The sequence below is a fragment of the Suricata suricatta genome, chromosome 1 (assembly GCF_006229205.1).
Source record: "Suricata suricatta isolate VVHF042 chromosome 1, meerkat_22Aug2017_6uvM2_HiC, whole genome shotgun sequence".
NCBI classification, from domain to species: domain Eukaryota; kingdom Metazoa; phylum Chordata; class Mammalia; order Carnivora; family Herpestidae; genus Suricata; species Suricata suricatta.
The window spans coordinates 158,882,661-158,901,718 of NC_043700.1; the positions used below are offsets into that span (position 1 = coordinate 158,882,661).

Below are 19,058 nucleotides of genomic sequence, written 5' to 3' on the forward strand. Positions count from 1 at the left end.
TCGTAGGTAGCCTGTGTAGAGCCAGAGTTCAAGTGGAAGTACTTGAGTTTTTCCGTCAGCCCACTCAATATTCAGATAAACAAACAGACCATGCTACAGCCAAATAGTACAGGATGTTTTTACTGAGTCATAGTAATTAACATTTTGAGCATTTACATGCCGGGTCCCTCCTAAGTGCTTTGTATGTATTATCTCATTTAATCCTTGCTACAACTCTGAGCAGTTTAAACGTAAGAAAGGAGAGGCCCAAAGAAACTCAGCCAAGGAAAACACCTGGCAAGTTACTGAACCAGGATATGAACCCCGCCAGTCGGCACTGCTTTGCTTTGCGTATTATTCTCATTGTTGTGTTCCATGACAGGAACAGAGTTAGTGAAATAAGCAAACAAAAAAAACTGATCACGTCTTCTAAACTATACTTCCTATCAGTAAACTGAGAGAAAGTTATCTTTGAACTCTGTACTGCTGTGAAGCACTTTAGTGGAAACTGAATTTGTTTCCACATTTTAACAGGTAATTTTTATTAATAACTCTTTAGTGTTATATATTAAAATCTGACTAGAATTTTATTGCCTGGAAAATCCCTTCCCATTCATAAAGGAACTTTGAGGCCAACCCCAACATTTTAACCAACAAAAATTGAATTTTAGAGAGGTTACATGATCATAAAATACTTTCTTAGAGTGGCTTAGCCGAGCTCAGACTCAAACCTCCCAAGGCCATTCCCACACTGAAAAAAAATGGGAGTATAATAAATGAAGATAATGTGTGTGTGCATTTGTGTGCACATTGTGCACTAAGTGTTCCTTAAAAAATAATAATTGTGGAGAGGCATGCATGACCTAGTCAGCTGGCTTGCAATTCTCCTAGGTAAGGCTGTCATTCCCCTTGAAAGGTGACCGACTCCTAGATGAAAATCCTAGTTTATTTAATGTCAAACAGCCAAATGAAAAGATTTAATTGTCTGAATACTTTTTGGAAAGTTTCTACGTATACGTATGTATTGTATACTTTTAAATAATTAACTCCTTTAAAGGTTAGATCCTTAATGAGTAAAATATTTGCTTATTCATTGAGTTGTTGCTTATTCTAATAATGACTGGTGAACTTATTTATGTGATGGAAGAAAGCCCACCAAATCACATTTCGTTTTCTTTTCTTAAACTAAATCTGATTGGTCTTTTGACTCAGAGAACGAAATGCTTTTAGGAAGGTAATATGAATATGTATTTTATTATATTACTAGTGAAGAGACACAGAGGAGTTTGTTTCTGAGACACATCCTGTTTCCATACATGCAGGACTTAGTGCTATTTTAATTACTTTTCATTTCATTTAAATTACTTTTCACTTAAGGTATTTATTTCATAAAATGAAAGTTTTAACTTATCGTTGGAAGTCTACAACTACCAAGCATTCCCAAGAAAACTAAGCAACTTGGGGTACTTGGGTGGCTTAGCTGGTTGTCTGACTCCAGCTCAGGTCATGATCTCGCAGTTCGTAGGTTCGAGCCCCATCTGGGGTGCTGTGCTGACAGCTCAGAGCCTGGAACCAGCTTCAGATTCTGTGTCTCCCTCTCTCTCTGCCCCTCCCTCATTTGCACGCTCTCTCTCTCTCTCTCTCTCTCTCTCTCTGTCTCTCTCTCTCTTTCTCTCAAAAAGAAACAAACATTTAAAAATTTAAGAAAGGAAAACCAAGCAACTAAAATCATTATTTCCTCTTAATTTTTTATTTTTTCCTAAATTTCTGTCATAAAAAAACCCATACATTATTCTGTTATTTTATCTTAGCCCAAATTTGAATCCACTAAGTTATCAGTAATAACTTAAAGTATGCTTAATCATATAGCAGTAATAATACATAATATGTATTGCATTATCAAAAACTCTGACATCAATTAAAAGGAGTCTATTTGTTACTCCCTTGATTTATACAGAGAACTGGCATAGTATTCTGTACATTCAAAAGTGTAAACAAAATAAAGTTAAGCACTTTTCTTTAAGTCATAATATAAACATCTGAGCCACTCTGATATGAGTCTACACTACCTAAAGATAGGTTATGAAACAGGAGGGATGAAAAATACAAGTGTATATTTGTTTCTGGTTAATATCTGGGCTTTTTCTAAGTTCTTAAAAGTAGAAGTTCCCAAGATAAATTTAGCTCCTAAGATAAATTCCCACTTCCTTTGTTTCAGAGTTAAAGGCTATCATGGGAGATATTCTAAAGTGTCCATGCATTTGAAACAATGTTATAAAATATCATACAATAGACTTTGAGCTTCACCAGAGCACTCACTATGAGATTCCTCTAGAACTGAACACAATGCCCGGAATATAGTGATAACTCAATACAACTCCATGGGCCAAACTGATTAATGCCTTCTTTAAATAAGTCCTCCTGGGTGTTCTGTCTTATACTACAAGAGCAATTAATTTGCAACATACATCTGTTGTATCTGTTGTATTGTGGGGGTTTTGTATGAGTCTGTGCATGTATTGGAAAGACAGGGAAGAAGCTTATATCCATGAATAAATTGTAATGCCTTTAGGCATAATAATTGTTTGTAATTTATTTAGCTAACACATGGACTTTATATAACTCTGTACCCTCCCTAGCATATGTCATTAAGCATTTTTCTTCCAGTGAATCAAAACAGAATGAAGCATTTGCTCTGGTGGTACTTACTACCCCTTTTCTGTACAGCTTTCTACTCTGAAGTTATTATTTTTCTGCTTTGGTGTCTTTATCAAATGGTCTATTCCCCTGCCTCTTAACAGAAAATGATTTATCATCATTCAATTATCCTTAGATATAAATTGGTTTACCCAGGTATTTGCAGTTAATCCATTAGTCATTATTGGGAATGAAATTATAGCTTTTCTGTAGGGATTTCTGGTTAAAGCAATGAAGGAGCTTGACAGAAAGGGTAAAGAACATTTATTTATATGCTATTTTGGAGTGGCTAGTATACATCATGCGAGCTTGAGTTCACACTCACCCATAAAGATAATTGTATATATAGACACTGCACCCTCCCCCCGCCCCACCACCCAGAGCGCCACTAACCCACATATACAAACCCTGCACCAAACTCAAAATCTCCAGAGATGGCCTGGAACATCTGCACATTAGAAAGAAAAATCACAATGATACACTCCCATTGTCGGGATTTATTGTACTAGACCATTGTGTATGGTATTTCAGTTAATCTCAAAATAACCCTATGAGGAAAGTGCTACTACAGATAAGAACATTGAGGCTTAGCAGAGCTGTGTATGTTGCTCAAGGCCACAGGACTATTTGCCAGAGAACTAGAATTTGATTCCAGGTCGCTAGAACTTTAAACCCATTTCCTGTTCAATATTATTACCGGTAAAATCTGATGTCACTAAAACACTGATTCTGTTAGTAACACTGGAGAAGATGGTTAGTGCCAGTGTGGGTCTAATAGAGTCTCAGAAGAAAGAGAAGGGATATCCAATTGGGTATTTTTGAAAAGTTAAATATTGACAGTTTACAACAGAGTGACAATACCCTTATGCCAATTACAGTACACATGGTTAACACTTGTTGACCTGAAGATGTGAGCCTCTGTTTAATAGAAGACAGAAAGAGGGGTGGCAGAGGAGGGAAGGGGAAAGCGGAGAGAGTTGCCAGACAAGGCTATGCCTCTTAGTTCAGGGATGCAGCCCAGGTCACAGAAATCCTTGCAGGTGGGTCTTGCCAGTCTTTGTCACTGGCTGAATCCAACTGAGCACCAGAAGGCAAGCGAGGCTGAGGACATAGTTTGTGCCCATCAACTACCAAAGACAGAGGAGTGTTCACAATGAACCTGAATAAGGCAACAAGGAGAGCTACAAATGTATGTCCTCTGTCCCAAACCCTCAGATGCACTCCTGTTATCTCAGCATAAAAGAAAATGGCAGAGACTTAAAAAAAAAAAAAAAACTGCTTCTCTTTGTGTTCTTTAATCCATGGTTACAATGTTCTTGGAATGTATTAGTGTGCTTTCTTAGTAAGCATTCATAAGTTCCAACATTTCTTGTACTTTAACTGTGTTGCAGACAAAGGAAGTAGGAAATATTAGTTAAGACCTTTCCTCAAATAGGACATATTCTTTAAGGGTTTGTGTTTGTTTGTTTTTGGTTATTTCAATTGTGATACAGTTTAGCTATCAAATGACACCCATTTTATTTATACAATTCTATCAGCTTTCATAAATGCCCAAAGTCTATAACACTACAGACAAGGTATAGAATATTTCCATCATTCCAAAAAGTTCTTAAGTATTTGTAATCTCAAATACTGCCCAACTCGAACTTCACCCACTCAAATGTTCAGTATCCTCCTTTGTTTCTTCTGATTTAAAATAGGAAAATCAGTAGTGACACCCAATTGCACGTTGTAACACTTTTATGAACAGTATTTTTTTTAATAAAAGTTGGTTTGTTTCCTCACTTTTCCGAGTAGTGTAAGGTATTCATATTGCTTATGAACCCATTTAATTATAGTAGACTGGGGAAAGGTTTATAACCTTGGCTACTGGTTGAAATCACCTGGATCTATTAAATGGCCCAATGGCCACTAAACTAGCTGGCATCTCATTAAAATAGGAGGTCTGGGGTTGAGACCAAGACATTAATTATCTAAGTTTTCCAGGTAATTCCATATGTGCCCCAGGATGAGACCCTATGAATTAGACCAACTCTCCTCAACTCTGACTGCACAGTAGAATCTTCTAGGCAGTTTTGCTTAAAAATACTGATGTCTTTTCCCACTCTCATTCTGATTTATATAACGTGTTTACAAAAGTTGACTACAAGAGAAAAGATTTGAATAACCTATTTTTCAATGGTTGGGCTTTAGTTAATCAAGGTTTTATTATAGTTCCGGGTATCTGGCAGTGTTCAATAAATGTTAAATGGAGGTCCTAATCTCACAGCAGAGTCAAGAAGAATAAAATATGCTCCCTCTTGGAAATAAACTGTGTATTTGAAATAATTATCTTGGCACACTATCATTTTCTGAAAATTGTCCTCCTAGGTAACTTACTTCAAATGGTAAGCCTTGTATTTTAAGAAAACACTATATTTCCACATATTTTTCACCATAATAATAGGCACCTATATATCTTACATCACTTCCATAATCTTCTTCAAGGAAATACAGGAAACAGGATTAAGAGACTGAGTATACGATTTAAACCAGTCTCCCACTTGGAAACATAAATAATGCCGCTGAGCCTCTGGGCCTCAAGAAGACGACTGCTTTGTAAGACAGAGCAATGATACTTTCTGCTTTTATAGCGGCAAAATATATACACAAAAGACTCCTAGCCCCATAACTAGGACCAAAATGAACTAAGTGTCTAATGAAACAGTTGTGGGACTAACAAAATATTTACATATGATATCTGGTTAGATTTCAGGATCTAGCATCTAAAATAACCAAAAAGCTTTTTAGTGTACAAGCTATTGATGATCTATTCTGGCAGAAATGCTCATTTAAGAAAACCTCCTACATTTGATTGTATAAGTAATTAACCAGGATGCTGTGTTTCAAGGTGTGTTACTAGAGCTGGGTGTTGTAGTCAATCCCTCAAATATAAATGAATACAACATGGAACATTTTAAGATAAATATTCTTGGTTTAATATTTTAAAAATATGAAGCTCATTTCATTTAACCTTCCCACTTCTTATTTAATTGTTCTACTTTTTTTTTTTCTTCCTTCTCATTTTAGGACCACCTCAGAAGATAGTGTCACCTAAACAAGAACATGAAGATAGGAAACATGACAAAGTCACAGATAAAGGTAGTGAAAGTGGGACTTCCTGTAATGAGTTGTCCACTTCCAGCTGTGACAGCCACTCAGAGGCAAGCACTCCCCAGGACAACCCACCCAATGCCCAGCAGGCGACAGCTCACCAACCCAACACCTTAACATTGGATCGCCCTTCCAAAAAAGCACCCGTGCAGTGGATGCCCCCGCCCGACAAACGCAGAAACAGTGAACTCTTTCAGACACTCATCAGCAAGTCCCGGGAAACAAATCTATCCAAAAAGAAAGTCTGTGAGAAGCTAAGTGTGGAAGAAGAAATGAAAAAGTGTATTCAGGATTTTAAAAAAATCCATATTCCAGATTATTTTCCAGAGCGCAAACGCCAGTGGCAATCCGAACTGTTGCAGAAGTACGGGTTATAGTAATCGTCACATTCTTGCAGTATTTCAATGACATTCGATGTTTACTGCCGTGTCGCCACCTGACCGTATCCTAACAACGGTCAGTGTGATTCTTGCTGCTCTTCCTTTTTGTGAACAGTGGATGTGGGACAGTACTTTCTTTCATTCTTTTTTGTTGTTGTTGTTTTTAGAAATATGATTTTGAAAAAAAACAATAATGTTTAATCAAAATGACATATGTGATTCAAACCATTTTGCAAGAATGAAAGTAATATGTGCATGATCAAGACGATTAGAATCTTGATTTTTGAACTGTGGTCAACTGGATACGTTTGTCATTTTGTAACTCACCGGAAATAAGTCATCATATCACTCCAACTAAAATGACAATATGGATGAAGCAACATCAAGTAAAATGTTAGATAATGGTTTTGGGACCCAAATCCAAAACTGTTTAAATGTTAATGCAATAAAACAAGTATTATTTTTGCATGAACACAATGTTACAAATAAATCACATGACATAGGGAAGATCTGTTTGTTGCTTGGAAAGAAATAAAATTACAAAAAAAATAAAGCAAAAAAAAGTTTCAGGCAAAGCCTATAAATGTAAACTGTCTAAGAGATTGATTTTATTTGTCTGGATCTGTGACTTTTTTGTGTATGTGTATGGTGTTCTGTATGTTAAGATGGTGTAAATATGCCTTATGCTATTGTGTTATGGCACTGACATTCATCTATTAATGCTAGTCATTATTTCTGTGAAATGAGTCCCTTACATCAGGCTGTGAAAATTGGTATAATAATGCTCTGAAAGATCCTATTATCATGTTAATCAAAGTAATTGAGGGAAATGGTAAAAAGCTTTATGTATTTATTAAAAAAAGGAAATATATTGGAATTCCTTGATTTCTATTGACTCTTCTTTGAAAATACTCAATTGTTACACGGTCTTCAATGTTCCTTTAAAATCTCAAGCTGGAGAATGATTTGTTCAACCGTAATGTTGACAGGTTAGAGTTTTAACATAAATCAAAATGGAGTCCAATCCAGATAGCCCTGGGATTGATTAATAAACCTTAACCCGCAAGGGAAAAAGACTTCATCTAAGAATGCACTAAAATTTTATTTTAGCTGACAACCAGATTGAAAGCTTCTCCAAAAACAATTGGGAAGTTACCTCTTACAAATTAAGAGACAAAAATGTTAATAGCAAGCTGAAAGGTCAGCCTGAATGATGAGAGATTTCTTTCTGATTGCATATATGGAAATAAACTTTCTTAACATCAGCCACACAGTTTTTGCCATCTCTACAGAAAGAAATGCATAATATCATGAAATTTTACTGAAGAATAGAATGAGAGAGAGTAAAAGTATCTTCCAGAATTATAGAACTCACCTCCTTTGTGGTTGGTTAGTTTATACAAGCTGAGTAGCATTTGTGGTATCATTTCTTTAGTGTAATATAGGGAGATAAGTATTATTGACTTCAAATTCCTTGATCTATATACATTTTTAATATATTCTTAGGTTTTACACTCTACTATTAAATGAAGTGCCATCTACAGTGGACTTTTGAAGAAAACCCGATATATGATTGACCTTGAATTACCTATCAGATTTTAGGGAAAGAGTTATTCTCCAATTCTGCATTTCATTTTGGGAAGGTTGGGAGTCCAGCCATGGCTTGATGTAGCTACAACATGCTGACTAAATTAATAAAGCGTAGTGGTTAAGTTGCCACAGTTTAAAATTGTTAGTGTTTATTTTTGAGAGACAGAGACAAAGCACAAGCAGGGGAGAGGCAGAGAGAGTGAGACACAGAATTTGAAGCAGTCTCCAGGCTCTGGGCTCTGACTATCAGCACAGGGCCCAACACGAAGGTTGAAGTCACAGTCAGAGAGATCATGACCTGAGCCAAAGTAGAATGCTCAACTGACTGAGCCACCCAGGTGCTCCTACATTGCCACAGTTGAAAATTCCCACCTCTACTATTTATGACCTGCGTGACCTTAGGGATAATGGGGATGTTATTAATATCATAGAGAAGGCTTAACTGAAGTAATTGAAGAAAAGCATCACCACCACTCCTGAAGATCCAGGGAAAAGGAGAAGTAGTGGTCTTTCTAGAATCCAGGAACCAAGGCTATCAGATGGGGAATTTGGAACAGAGAGGAGTAAGTTGTCCAGTAAGAACTGTAAGTCACTGAAGAATCACAGTCACGCCCAAGATGCCTCCCAAAACAAAAAGGGGGGAGATTATCTTAGCTTCCCACTTTCCAATATCCATCAATGTTCTCCATTGTTCCAATATAAGTGGAAGCCAATTGGCAAAGAAGCATAGGAAATGTAGTTTATAAAGGTAATCCCCTTATGATACAAAGCCCAGCAGTGGAGGACAGGGAAGAGAGCTGAAAAACACCTCACATCCTGCTCTATTTTTTCCCAGCATAGAACTTCAAATAGAATTGCAGTGACAAGAATTTAGTATGTAGACTATTTCAGATCTTCTTATCTCTATGTCACAAGAGAAGTGATGCCAGCAAGAATGTCTATCCTTTTAGTCCTTAGTAAATCAGAACCCATTTCAATAATAATCTACTGAACACTTACTATACACCAAGTAGCTCAAAGGCTGCAACACATTCAAGAAATATGAATTACCAGCTATTGCCTTTGGGAAGAAACTTATGGTCTGATTTTCCCAAACCATTATACTTTCTCCAGAGGCTAGAATCTGGCTAACCCAGTTGGGGTTACAAAAGTATCAAGGAAGGTGGCTACAATGGAGACACTTTCCTAAAGAAAAGGAGACTCTAGACTTAAAGATGAGTTGGACTAAAACTGGTGTATAAATATCCTTTAGCAAAGAATCAAGAGATAAAATCTGGAAAATCACCAAGAGCCAAAGTGCTGGAAGCTGGTGCTGAAGGTGAGTATTTATGGAGAATAAATGTATTTTGGAGCTCACATATATACTTTTTGAATATTATGGAGTTCACATGGTATACCTTTTGTCTGATATACAGTAGACACTCAACTTGTGATCTAATATCATATTGTTATTTTAAACATAAACATAGAGAATACTAAGATGAGAAAAGGAAATAAAAATAAATCATGAGATTTTCAATTTTGGAAAAATGGGCTAGACATACTTTTCCCTATTCTGCCCATTAAGTATAACTAAACACCCTAGACATTTTATATAAACACACTTAAGAGTCTCTGAAAGGCTGAGAGAGACAGAAGGCTAAGTAAGGATAGTGCGACCCAAACAAACACAGGGTAATCAGTTTCTTGGGTTTTCTTTTTGCATAATATATCCCAGTCTTGGAGCTGACAAAGCACCTAGTACCCCAGAAACAGTAACAGGTGCAGAAAACACACTCATGCGCACACACACACACACACACACAATCTTGATCTCTCTAGCCACAGTGCTAGGAAAGGGACAGCCTAGAAACTTAGCAAAACAGAAAACTTTTAGATAATAAGTACAGTGCCTTTTCAGGTTGCAGGTAAATTGACACAATCACATTAGACAGTAATTTTAAGACTCTTCACTTTTTAAAAGACTCTTTTAGAGTAAATTTAGGTTCACAGCAAAATTGAGAAGGTGCAGAGACTTTCTCCATCCCCCCTACTCCCACACATCCCTAGCCTCCTCCATTGTCAACATCCTCCATCAGACTAGTACATCTGTTGCGAACAAATGAACCTACATGGACACATCTGATCTTTTTATTATCTACATTGTTTTTCTCTTTCCAGAATGTTATACAGTCAGACTCATATAGTACACAGACTTTTCAGATTAGCTTCTTTGAGTTAGGAATATGCATTCAAGTTTCCTTCATGTTTTTTTTCTTACTTGATAGCTCATTTCTTTTCAGTGCTGAATTAATTATGTTCCATTGTCCAGATGTCCTATAGTTTATCCACTCACCCACGGAAGGACATCATGGTCGTTTCCAAGTTATGTCAACTATGAATAAAACTGCTGTAAACTTCCATGTACAGGTTTTTGTGGGACACAACTTTTCAGCTCCTTTGGGTAAATACAAAGGAGTGTGATTGCTGGATCATACGGTAAGAGCATGTTTAGTTCTGTAAAGGGTCCATCAAATCACTTTCTGAAGTAGCTGTACCATTTTGCATTTCTATCCGTAGGGAATAAAAGTTTCTATGGTTCGCATCCTCACCATCGTTTGGTATTGTTAGTGTTCCAGATTTGCACCTTCCTAATAGATTTGTAGTAGTATCTCATTGTTGTTTTAATTTACATTTTCCTGATGATATGTGACACATCTTTTCATATGCTTGTTTGCCACCTGTATAACTTTTATGGTGAGATGTCTGTTAAGATCATTGGCCCCATTTTTAATCAGGCTTCTTGTTTGTTTTTTTATTATCAAATTTTAAGAGTTCTTTGTATATTTTGGGTAACAGTCCTTTATCAGATATTTCTTTTATGAATATTTCTCCTAGTCTGTGGCTTGTTTTATCATTTCTTGAAATTGTCTTTCACAGAACACAAGTTTTAAAGTTTTAAAAATTTTGATGAAATCCAGCTTATCAACTATCTTTCATGAATGGTGTATTTGGTGTTGTATCTAAAAATCATTACCATTCCTAAGGTCATCAGGTTTTCTTCTATGTTATCTTCTATCCAGGATATTTTTCATTTTTCATTCTACATTTAGGTATATGGTCCATAGTTTTTTGCCTGAGACTCATTTTGGTTTACTTTTGTTAAAGGTGTGAGATTCATTTTTTACATGTGGACTCTCAGTTGTTGCAGGACCATTTGCTCCATTGCATTTATTTCCGTTTATTAAAGATCATTTGACTATATTTATATAAGTCTACTTTATTCCATTGATCTATTTATCAATTTTTTCACCAATAACACACTGCCTTTTTTAATTTTTATTTTTTAGTGTTTATTTTCTTTTGAGACAGAGAGAGAGAGAGAGACAGACAGACAGCACAAGCAGGGAAGGGGAAGAGAGAGAGAGGGAGACACAGAATCCAAAGCAGTCTCCAGACTCTGGTCTGTCAGCAGATCCCAATGAGGGGCTTGAACTCATTAACTACAAGATTGTGACCTGATCCAAAGTCAGATGCCCAACTGACTGAGCCACCCAGGTGCCCAATACCACACTGTCTTGATTATTCTAGTTTTATAGTAAACCTTGAAGTTGGATAATGTCAGTCCTTTTTGTTCTTCTACAAAATTGTGTGGGCTATTGTATCTTTTGCCTTTCAATATAAATTTTAGAAGCAGTTTGTTTATATCCACCAAAACAAACAAACAAACAAACAAACAAAACAACCTTTCTGGAATTTTGCTTGGTATTACACTGAAACTACAGATCAACTTGTGAAGAACCGACCTCTTGGCAATATTGAGTCTTCTATCCATGAACATGGGATATCTCCTTCAATATACATTTTTTTTAATTTGAGAGGGGGGTTATAGAGAGACAAAGGAAGAGAGAGAGAGAGAGAGAGAGAGAGAGAGAGAGAGAGAGAGAGAGAGAGGGAGAGATGAAATCTTAAGCAGGCTCCACTCTCAGTGCAGACCTGACTTGAAGCTTGATCCCAAGACTCTGGGACCTGAGATGAAATCAAGAGTCGGACACTGAACCATCTAAGCCACCCAGGCACCCCAGAGAATTTATTTAGCTCTTGTTTAATTCAATTTATCAGATTTTTGTATTTCTCATATAGATTTTGTATTAATTTTCTTAGTTTTATATTTAAGCACCTAATTTTGAGGGTGCTAATGTAAAGCATAGTGTGTTTTTAATTTCAAATTCTACTCTACATGGCTGACATATCAGAGCCCCCCCCCACTTTTTGAAGAATAAAATCCATACATTTTCGTATCACTCTATAGGCCCTCAATAAAGGGGTTTCGTATAAGCTTACCTTCCTTGGGCAACTAAGTACTTCCAAAGCAGTAAGTTAAAAACAATAACCATTTATCAACTCACAATACTGAGTATTGGCAGTTTTGGCTAAAATCAATTCTTCCACTAATATCACATGGTTTACTCACATGGACAATTGCCAGTTGCTAGATAATCTATAATGACCACACTCCATATCTAGCCTTTCCCAGGCTTCAGTCAGGGCACTTCAGTTCGCTACATACCCTCTCCAGTAGTCTGGCTCACATTTTTTCACATGAGGCCAGAACTTGTAAGGCAAGTTCCAAACTCATTCAAGATCACTTCCCCTGCATTCTGTTGGTCAAAGTGAGTCTTCTCAAATTCAAGGGATATGGAAATAGACTCTACCTCTTTATGAAAGGAATAAGGAGTTTCTGACCATCTGTAATCTACTGTGGATCCAATCTCTCCTTTTCAGCTTCACAAACTCTGCACGCCAGTTACCAGTGATTTGCTAAAAGTAAAAATTATCACCCCCACACACACTCATACACACATACAAACTTCATTCACATTTGAAATCTTACCCGTATTACATGTTTTGATTCCAATGACACCTACTGCCCAAAGCTTTCTTTATTCCCTCAGGACAGAATTATTAATCATTCCATTTTCAGATATCTCAGACCATTTAAAAAAACATCCTGACTTGATGCATGTACTATGTTTCATAATATAAAGAAGTAACAACATGCATCTGTATGTCTCATTAGTATGAAAGATTTTTCATGTTGGTTAAAATCTTACTTTTCTTTGAATGGGGGAAACAAGGAGTAGACAGTTTCTAGCTCACAGCAGCTGTTAATAATTTTGGCAAATGAATAAACACACTTTCCAAGGTAAAGATCCCTCCAGCAATCCATGACAGACACGATTGCTGCCTCGCTATCTGCTAAGAGCTATTTTACAGTGTTTTCAGACCAAATCACTGGTTCTTACTGCTACTCCTTCACAGAGAGATTACTGTAATGAAAACTTAAAAAATATTTCAGTTTGTTCCAATTGGGATGAAAGTGACTTTAGCATCTCCTGCTAGAGCTTCAGTGACTTTGAAATACTTCTCCTCCATAAGGTTTACTTTTTGTTTAACACATAATAAACATAACCCATGACATGTATATTGGCATTTTTTTAGCTTAGTTTAGTTAGGCAAATATTACAAAAGAATAGTTATGCTTTAATAGTTCTAAAAGGATGCAATTTGGAAGAGTCTCCTAGAAAGCCCTTAAGCATTAAATCTATTTTCTTTGACAGTATTCTCCCTGTCCATTATGTAGTCCTAAAACCTTGAAGCATAACATAGCATAGGCCAAAAGAATCTCACAACCACAGGGTCAAAAGAATCTTAAAAGTCATGTACGGGGGCGCCTGGGTGGCTCAGTCGGTTAAGTCTCCGGCTTCAGCTAAGGTCAGATCTCACGTTCGTGGGTTCAAGCCCCATGTCGGGCTCTGTGCTGACAGCCAGCTCAGAGCCTGGAGCCTGCTTCTGGTTCTGTGTCTCCTTCTCTCTCTGCCCCTCCCCCTCTCATGCTCTGTCTCTCTCTGTATCAAAAATAAATAAAACATTAAAAAAAAAGTCATGTACATTTTCTATATGAATGAATTCAAAGGAATCTGTGCCAATTTCTAGAGCGCCTACTACGGGCAAGGCACTTTACCAGATGTACTGAAGATACAGCAGTAAATAAGCAATAATAAAAATGTCTAAAAGCTTAGAGATTTAATTTCAACTATACGATGTGTACACAATCACTATGATAAAGTGTAGGAAGTAGTGTGGGCAATAATGAAAGCACAAATATTGCTACATAGATTTAGAGGAAAGAGACAGTTTTATGGTAGAAGTAGAATTTGAGCCAGGATGTTAAGGAAGAGGGATTTGGATTTGTACATATAAGGATGTTGTGAAGGAGACTTTGCAAGGAAATAAACAAATCCTAAATATGTAAGAAGACTGTAGTAAAGTGAAGTGAAAATATCATAGAAAAGTTTTCACACAAAAATACCATTGAATATATCTCTAGATACAGCTTTTTTCAGTGAACAAACCATTTTTATGTTGAAGGGTTTATTAATCAAGATTATTTTAATAATAATTTCATACTCAAGATTATGTTCTCATAACTAAATTCTTCTTACACCCACCCAGTCTGTTTCTCTCCATGGACCTCAGTGTCTAATTGCAGCAGCAGGAAGCTAAGGTAGAAGCCAATTAAGTTTTCCTCAAAATGCTGTTAAGAGACTGAATGGGAACTGGTTAATTAAAACTAATGAAAAGAAACAAGTGAATTAGAACTCAGACCAACAAAATATTTTTTTCTGGGGAGGAGTATTTTAATTTAGCATTGTTTAGAATTATGGATGCATGGTGATAATAAAAAGCAGATTAATTTATAGTTGGCTTTATTGGCATTTTAAAATTATCTACTTTTATTGCCTGCTCCTGGGACAAATTGGTCCCATCACCTCTGCTCAATATTCATCACAGTTCAATGCAAAAGACAAACTAGAAATTATGGCATAGTTTAGCAAGTGCTAACCTAGAGGCATATAAAAGAACCCTCTCTACCTCAACTACAAATTCACACCATCATCGTTTTCCACTTCGGCTGCAGTCAGATGGACTACACTAGTCTGCCTTCACTCTTTTTCCTTCTAGTCCATTCTTCATGCTGCTAGAGATGTGATCTTCCCACAACACAAATTTCTCATACTCTCTTCTTAACAAACCCTTCATCTCATTGCCTATGAGGAAGAAAATTACACACTACTTTATAAATTAATGAAGCCCTCATTTTCTGCCTGCTCACTTTTTCCAGGATTATCTCCATGTATCCATGTGTACACGTGTGCACACACACACACACACACACACACACACAAAGAGGTATATTTTTCCAGTTACTTCTAACTACTAGCTCCCAAATGAAATGTGCCACTTCTTTTATGCCCACCATTATAATATTTATTATGACAGGGACAAAATTCATTAACTGGTATGAATGTTCCCTTGGTCTCTTCCAAACTAATGACCGTTTGCCAGTTCAGTCCTCACTTCTCTGGTGATATAAAGTAAAAAAGAGGTTGGGAATGAAAGAAGCATGGCACATAGTCCTTTCCTACCATATTTTCCCACTTTCCTTTAGGTTTTGTTTTCATAGCAGAGTAATAAAAATAAAAAATCACCATTTTGCAAACCGTGCTGAAAAAAAAAATGGGCCTAAGCAGTAGTTCTCCGTGGCTGCCAAAATGATACATGAAAAGATAAAGGGAAACTTTACAATGGATGGATCAGGCTGCTCATATCTAATCCCACAGCCTAATCTTAACTTCATGTGTGGAGAGAGCCCAGGCATTAGCGCCTCTTCATGAGAAACAATAGGAAGTTTACAACATCAGCTGTAGTACTGAATCTGAGAGGTCTCTAGATCTATGCTAGTGAAAAGATGGACTTTAAAAATTCAACTGGACTTTTAAAAAATAAGTGAATAAAAGAGAAAGCAATAGATGGGGGCTGGTGTGGATAATGGAGTGAATACCAGGCTGGAAATCTCATGAAATTAAAGCACGATCTCAGAAAAAAGTAGTTGTATATACAAACTAGAAGAAGTGGAGAGTGTGGTCAGAAAAGGGACTATTTTTGTTGGCGATTTTAATAGCTTAGGTTTAAAGAGAATGCAGAAGTGCCAAAATCATTTGAATCTAATTGTTCTAACTTCATTTGCTAATGGTTTGGCTTCCATAATTCTGATATTATTGCATGATTGCTTAATCAATACCTGAGAGCTATCCCTATATCTTTTCAAGTAAATAATCCATAATTCTACTCCCTCTCTCAAAGCTTTCGGTGGCTCTTGTCTGCTCCAGATTATATAGAAAATTCCTAGCCTGTCATCCCCAGTCCTGCGCTGGCCACACTTTGTTCGTTTCACTTTCCCAGTCACTAATTCCTGTCAGTCTCTGTTCCAGTCAGACATAGCCTCTTCCTGTTTGTTTCTGCTCTTTCTGTTCTCCAAATCTGAAATTCTATTTCCCCTCTACGGTTTTTCATACCAAGTCAATAATTCCATCAGGTCCAGGAAAACTCATCACAGCAAAGTTGCCTGGGTTCAAATCCTACCTCTACCACATAGTAAGTATATATAACATGGTGATAAATAATAATAGAGCCTATCCTAAGAGTTGTGAGGATTTAAGATATGTAAGGCACCTTATTTAAACAATGTTTGGCATTGGCCAAAAACATTTTCAAGTACCTACAAAAATATCTTCTGGCCATGAAGATATTTCTTATTTGAACATTGTTAGTAGAAATATGTAATTGTTATACCTCCAAATAGTTTCACATTCTGCCTTAGATCAATTCTATAGTTGCATGAAAGAAAAGCTATAATCTCTGCTATTCTATATTTTTTATGTTTAAGTGGTATTTTCCATAATTAGCTACCTAGTAAATGCTTATAATTAATTAAGTATCAAATATCCAAATTAAATCAAATAAATGAACAAATAATTAATGAATCAGTAAATGAATGAATGAAAGAGAGATTAAACAAAGTAGCATGAATTTGTAAGGGGAAACCAGCACAAATTAATGATCTCCCATTCCCAGCTTATTCTACCATCAGATGCTAATTCTTCACTCAGCTGTAACCTTGAGATTCCAGAGTTATGGCCTCCCATTAACTACTAATCAACTTTCTAATTCAGAAAACCAAAGTGTATCTAGTTTTCATCATTATCACTTCTTGTTTGTTAATACATTTAATTTGCTATACAAACTGTTGAGAAAGTGCTATTTTACAGAGGTTTCGAAAGTATAGCTAAACTTCATAGAGATCTTCTGTGTGCTGAGATAATTATTAAAAATAAATGCGTGGGGGCCTGAGTGGCTCAGTTCATTAATCATCCGACTTTGGCTCAGGTCATGATCTTGCAATTCTTGAGTTCCAGCCCCACATGGGTCTCTCTGCTGACAGCTCTGAGCCGGGATGGAGCCTGCTTCAGATTCTGTGTCTCCCTCTTTCTCTACCCCTCACCCTCTCACTCTCTCTCTCTCAAAAATAAACATTAAAATTTTATAAATAAATCAAACAAATAAAAATAAAATAAACTCTGAGGGGTGCTGGGTGGCTCAGTCAGTTAAGCATCCAACTTTGGCTCAGGTCAAGATCTCATGGCTTATGGGTTGGAGCCCCTTGTAGGGCTCTGTGCTGACAGCTCAGAGCCTGGAGCCTGTTTCAGATTCTGTGTCTCTCTGTCTCTCTGCCTCTCCCCCATTCATGCTCTGTCTCTCTCTATCCCTCAAAAATAAATAAAAATGTTTAAAAATTAAAAATAAACTCTGACACAAATCAATGTTGACATTTTATGCTTATCTATGTAAATGTTTGCTCTAAGATTCAAATCTATCTGTATCAGTGTAGTAAAACTGAATTATCTAAATGCAAATATACTTTGAGATTCTGTTAAAGAGTTTTTTGGGAGTGTTCTTGTTCCACAGATAACATTTCTTCTGAAGTTTGCTTAATATTGTATCTTATTATCTGATTATTTTTGATGTACATAAAAAATTGGCACCAAAATGAATTTCTTCTCTCTCTTCTTTAATGAACAAATGTTATCAGTGTTTTTGTTAAGATACAACACACATACCATAAAATTCATACTTTTAAAGTATACAATTCAGTGGTCATTAGTATATTCACAACATTGCAAAACCATCTAATTCAAGAGCATTTTTATCATCCCATAAAGACCATACTCATTAGAACCTATTTCCCAATACTCCTTTTCCCCCACCAGTCCCTTTGCAATCACTAATCTACTTTTAGTCTCTCTGGATTTGCTTACTCTGGACATTTTATATATATGGACTCATACAATATGTGACCTTTTGTATGGAACTCCTTTCATTTAGCATACTGTTTTCAAGGTTTATGGATGTTATATCATGAATCAACACTTCATTTATTTTCAAGGCTGAACAATATTTATTGTATGGATATGGGACATTTTTGTTTATCCATTTTTCAGCTGATGGACATTTGGGTTGTTTCCACTCTTTGGCTATTATAAATGATGCTACTATGAACATTTGTATACACTTTCTTAAGAAAATAATTGTATTCAATTCTTTAGGGGATATATGTAGGAGTGGAATTACTGAATTATATGGTAACTTTATACTTAACTTTTTGAGAAACTACCCAACTCTTTTTAATGGTGGCTGCAACATTTTTATATCCCTACAAGCAGTCTATGAGGGCTCCAATCTTGATATCCTCAACAAAATTTGTTATTGTCAGTTTTTCTGATTATAGCCATCCTAGTAGGTGTGAGGTGGTATTTTTGTTGCAGTTTTGATTTCCCTAATGACTAATGACGTTGAAAACCTTTTTATGAGCTTATTTGCCATTTGTGCACCTTTTTTTGGAAAATGCTTATTCAAGTCCTTTGGTCACTTTTAAATTGTATCATTTGTCTTTTTATTGTTAAGTTGTAAGAGAGTTTTAGGACAATCTCCGGTCTGTCCTAGATATATACAACCCCAGGACTGCACACAGCCCTATAAATTCATGAGACCTTGTAGGTTCCCAGAAATACATTACAGTTTTTTACTTTCTTTCTTTAAAAAATTTTTTTGAATTGTTTATTTTGGAGCTTTTCAAAGTACCCTACAGGTATATCATTCCCTAGCTTTTCTTTTTCATTGGTTTGTTCAGTTCATTGTTTGCCCCAACTGTTACTGCCTTAGGTAGATATGATGCTAAATAATTTCCACTGAGTTTCAACAACATTCTCAAGAAAACACTGTTTACACTATAAGAAATCTGAGTCAGGTCAAATAAAAATAAGTTTTGCCAGTGGAATTATCCAGGAAACAAAGGGGATTGTGTTTTGGAAGAATCCC

General features: G+C 36.2%; 1 protein-coding gene across 1 annotated transcript in view; it reads left to right on the plus strand.

The window, feature by feature from the left end:
* The window catches only part of KCTD8 (potassium channel tetramerization domain containing 8), a 262,619-nt gene extending 255,533 nt beyond the window's left edge, over window positions 1–7,086 (plus strand). The window contains exon 4 of the mRNA XM_029952117.1: window positions 5,746–7,086. Coding sequence (XP_029807977.1) covers window positions 5,746–6,206 — 461 coding nt within the window. The 3' untranslated portion in view covers window positions 6,207–7,086. The remainder of the gene's footprint in view (window positions 1–5,745) is intronic.
* Window positions 7,087–19,058: the final 11,972 nt, after the last annotated feature.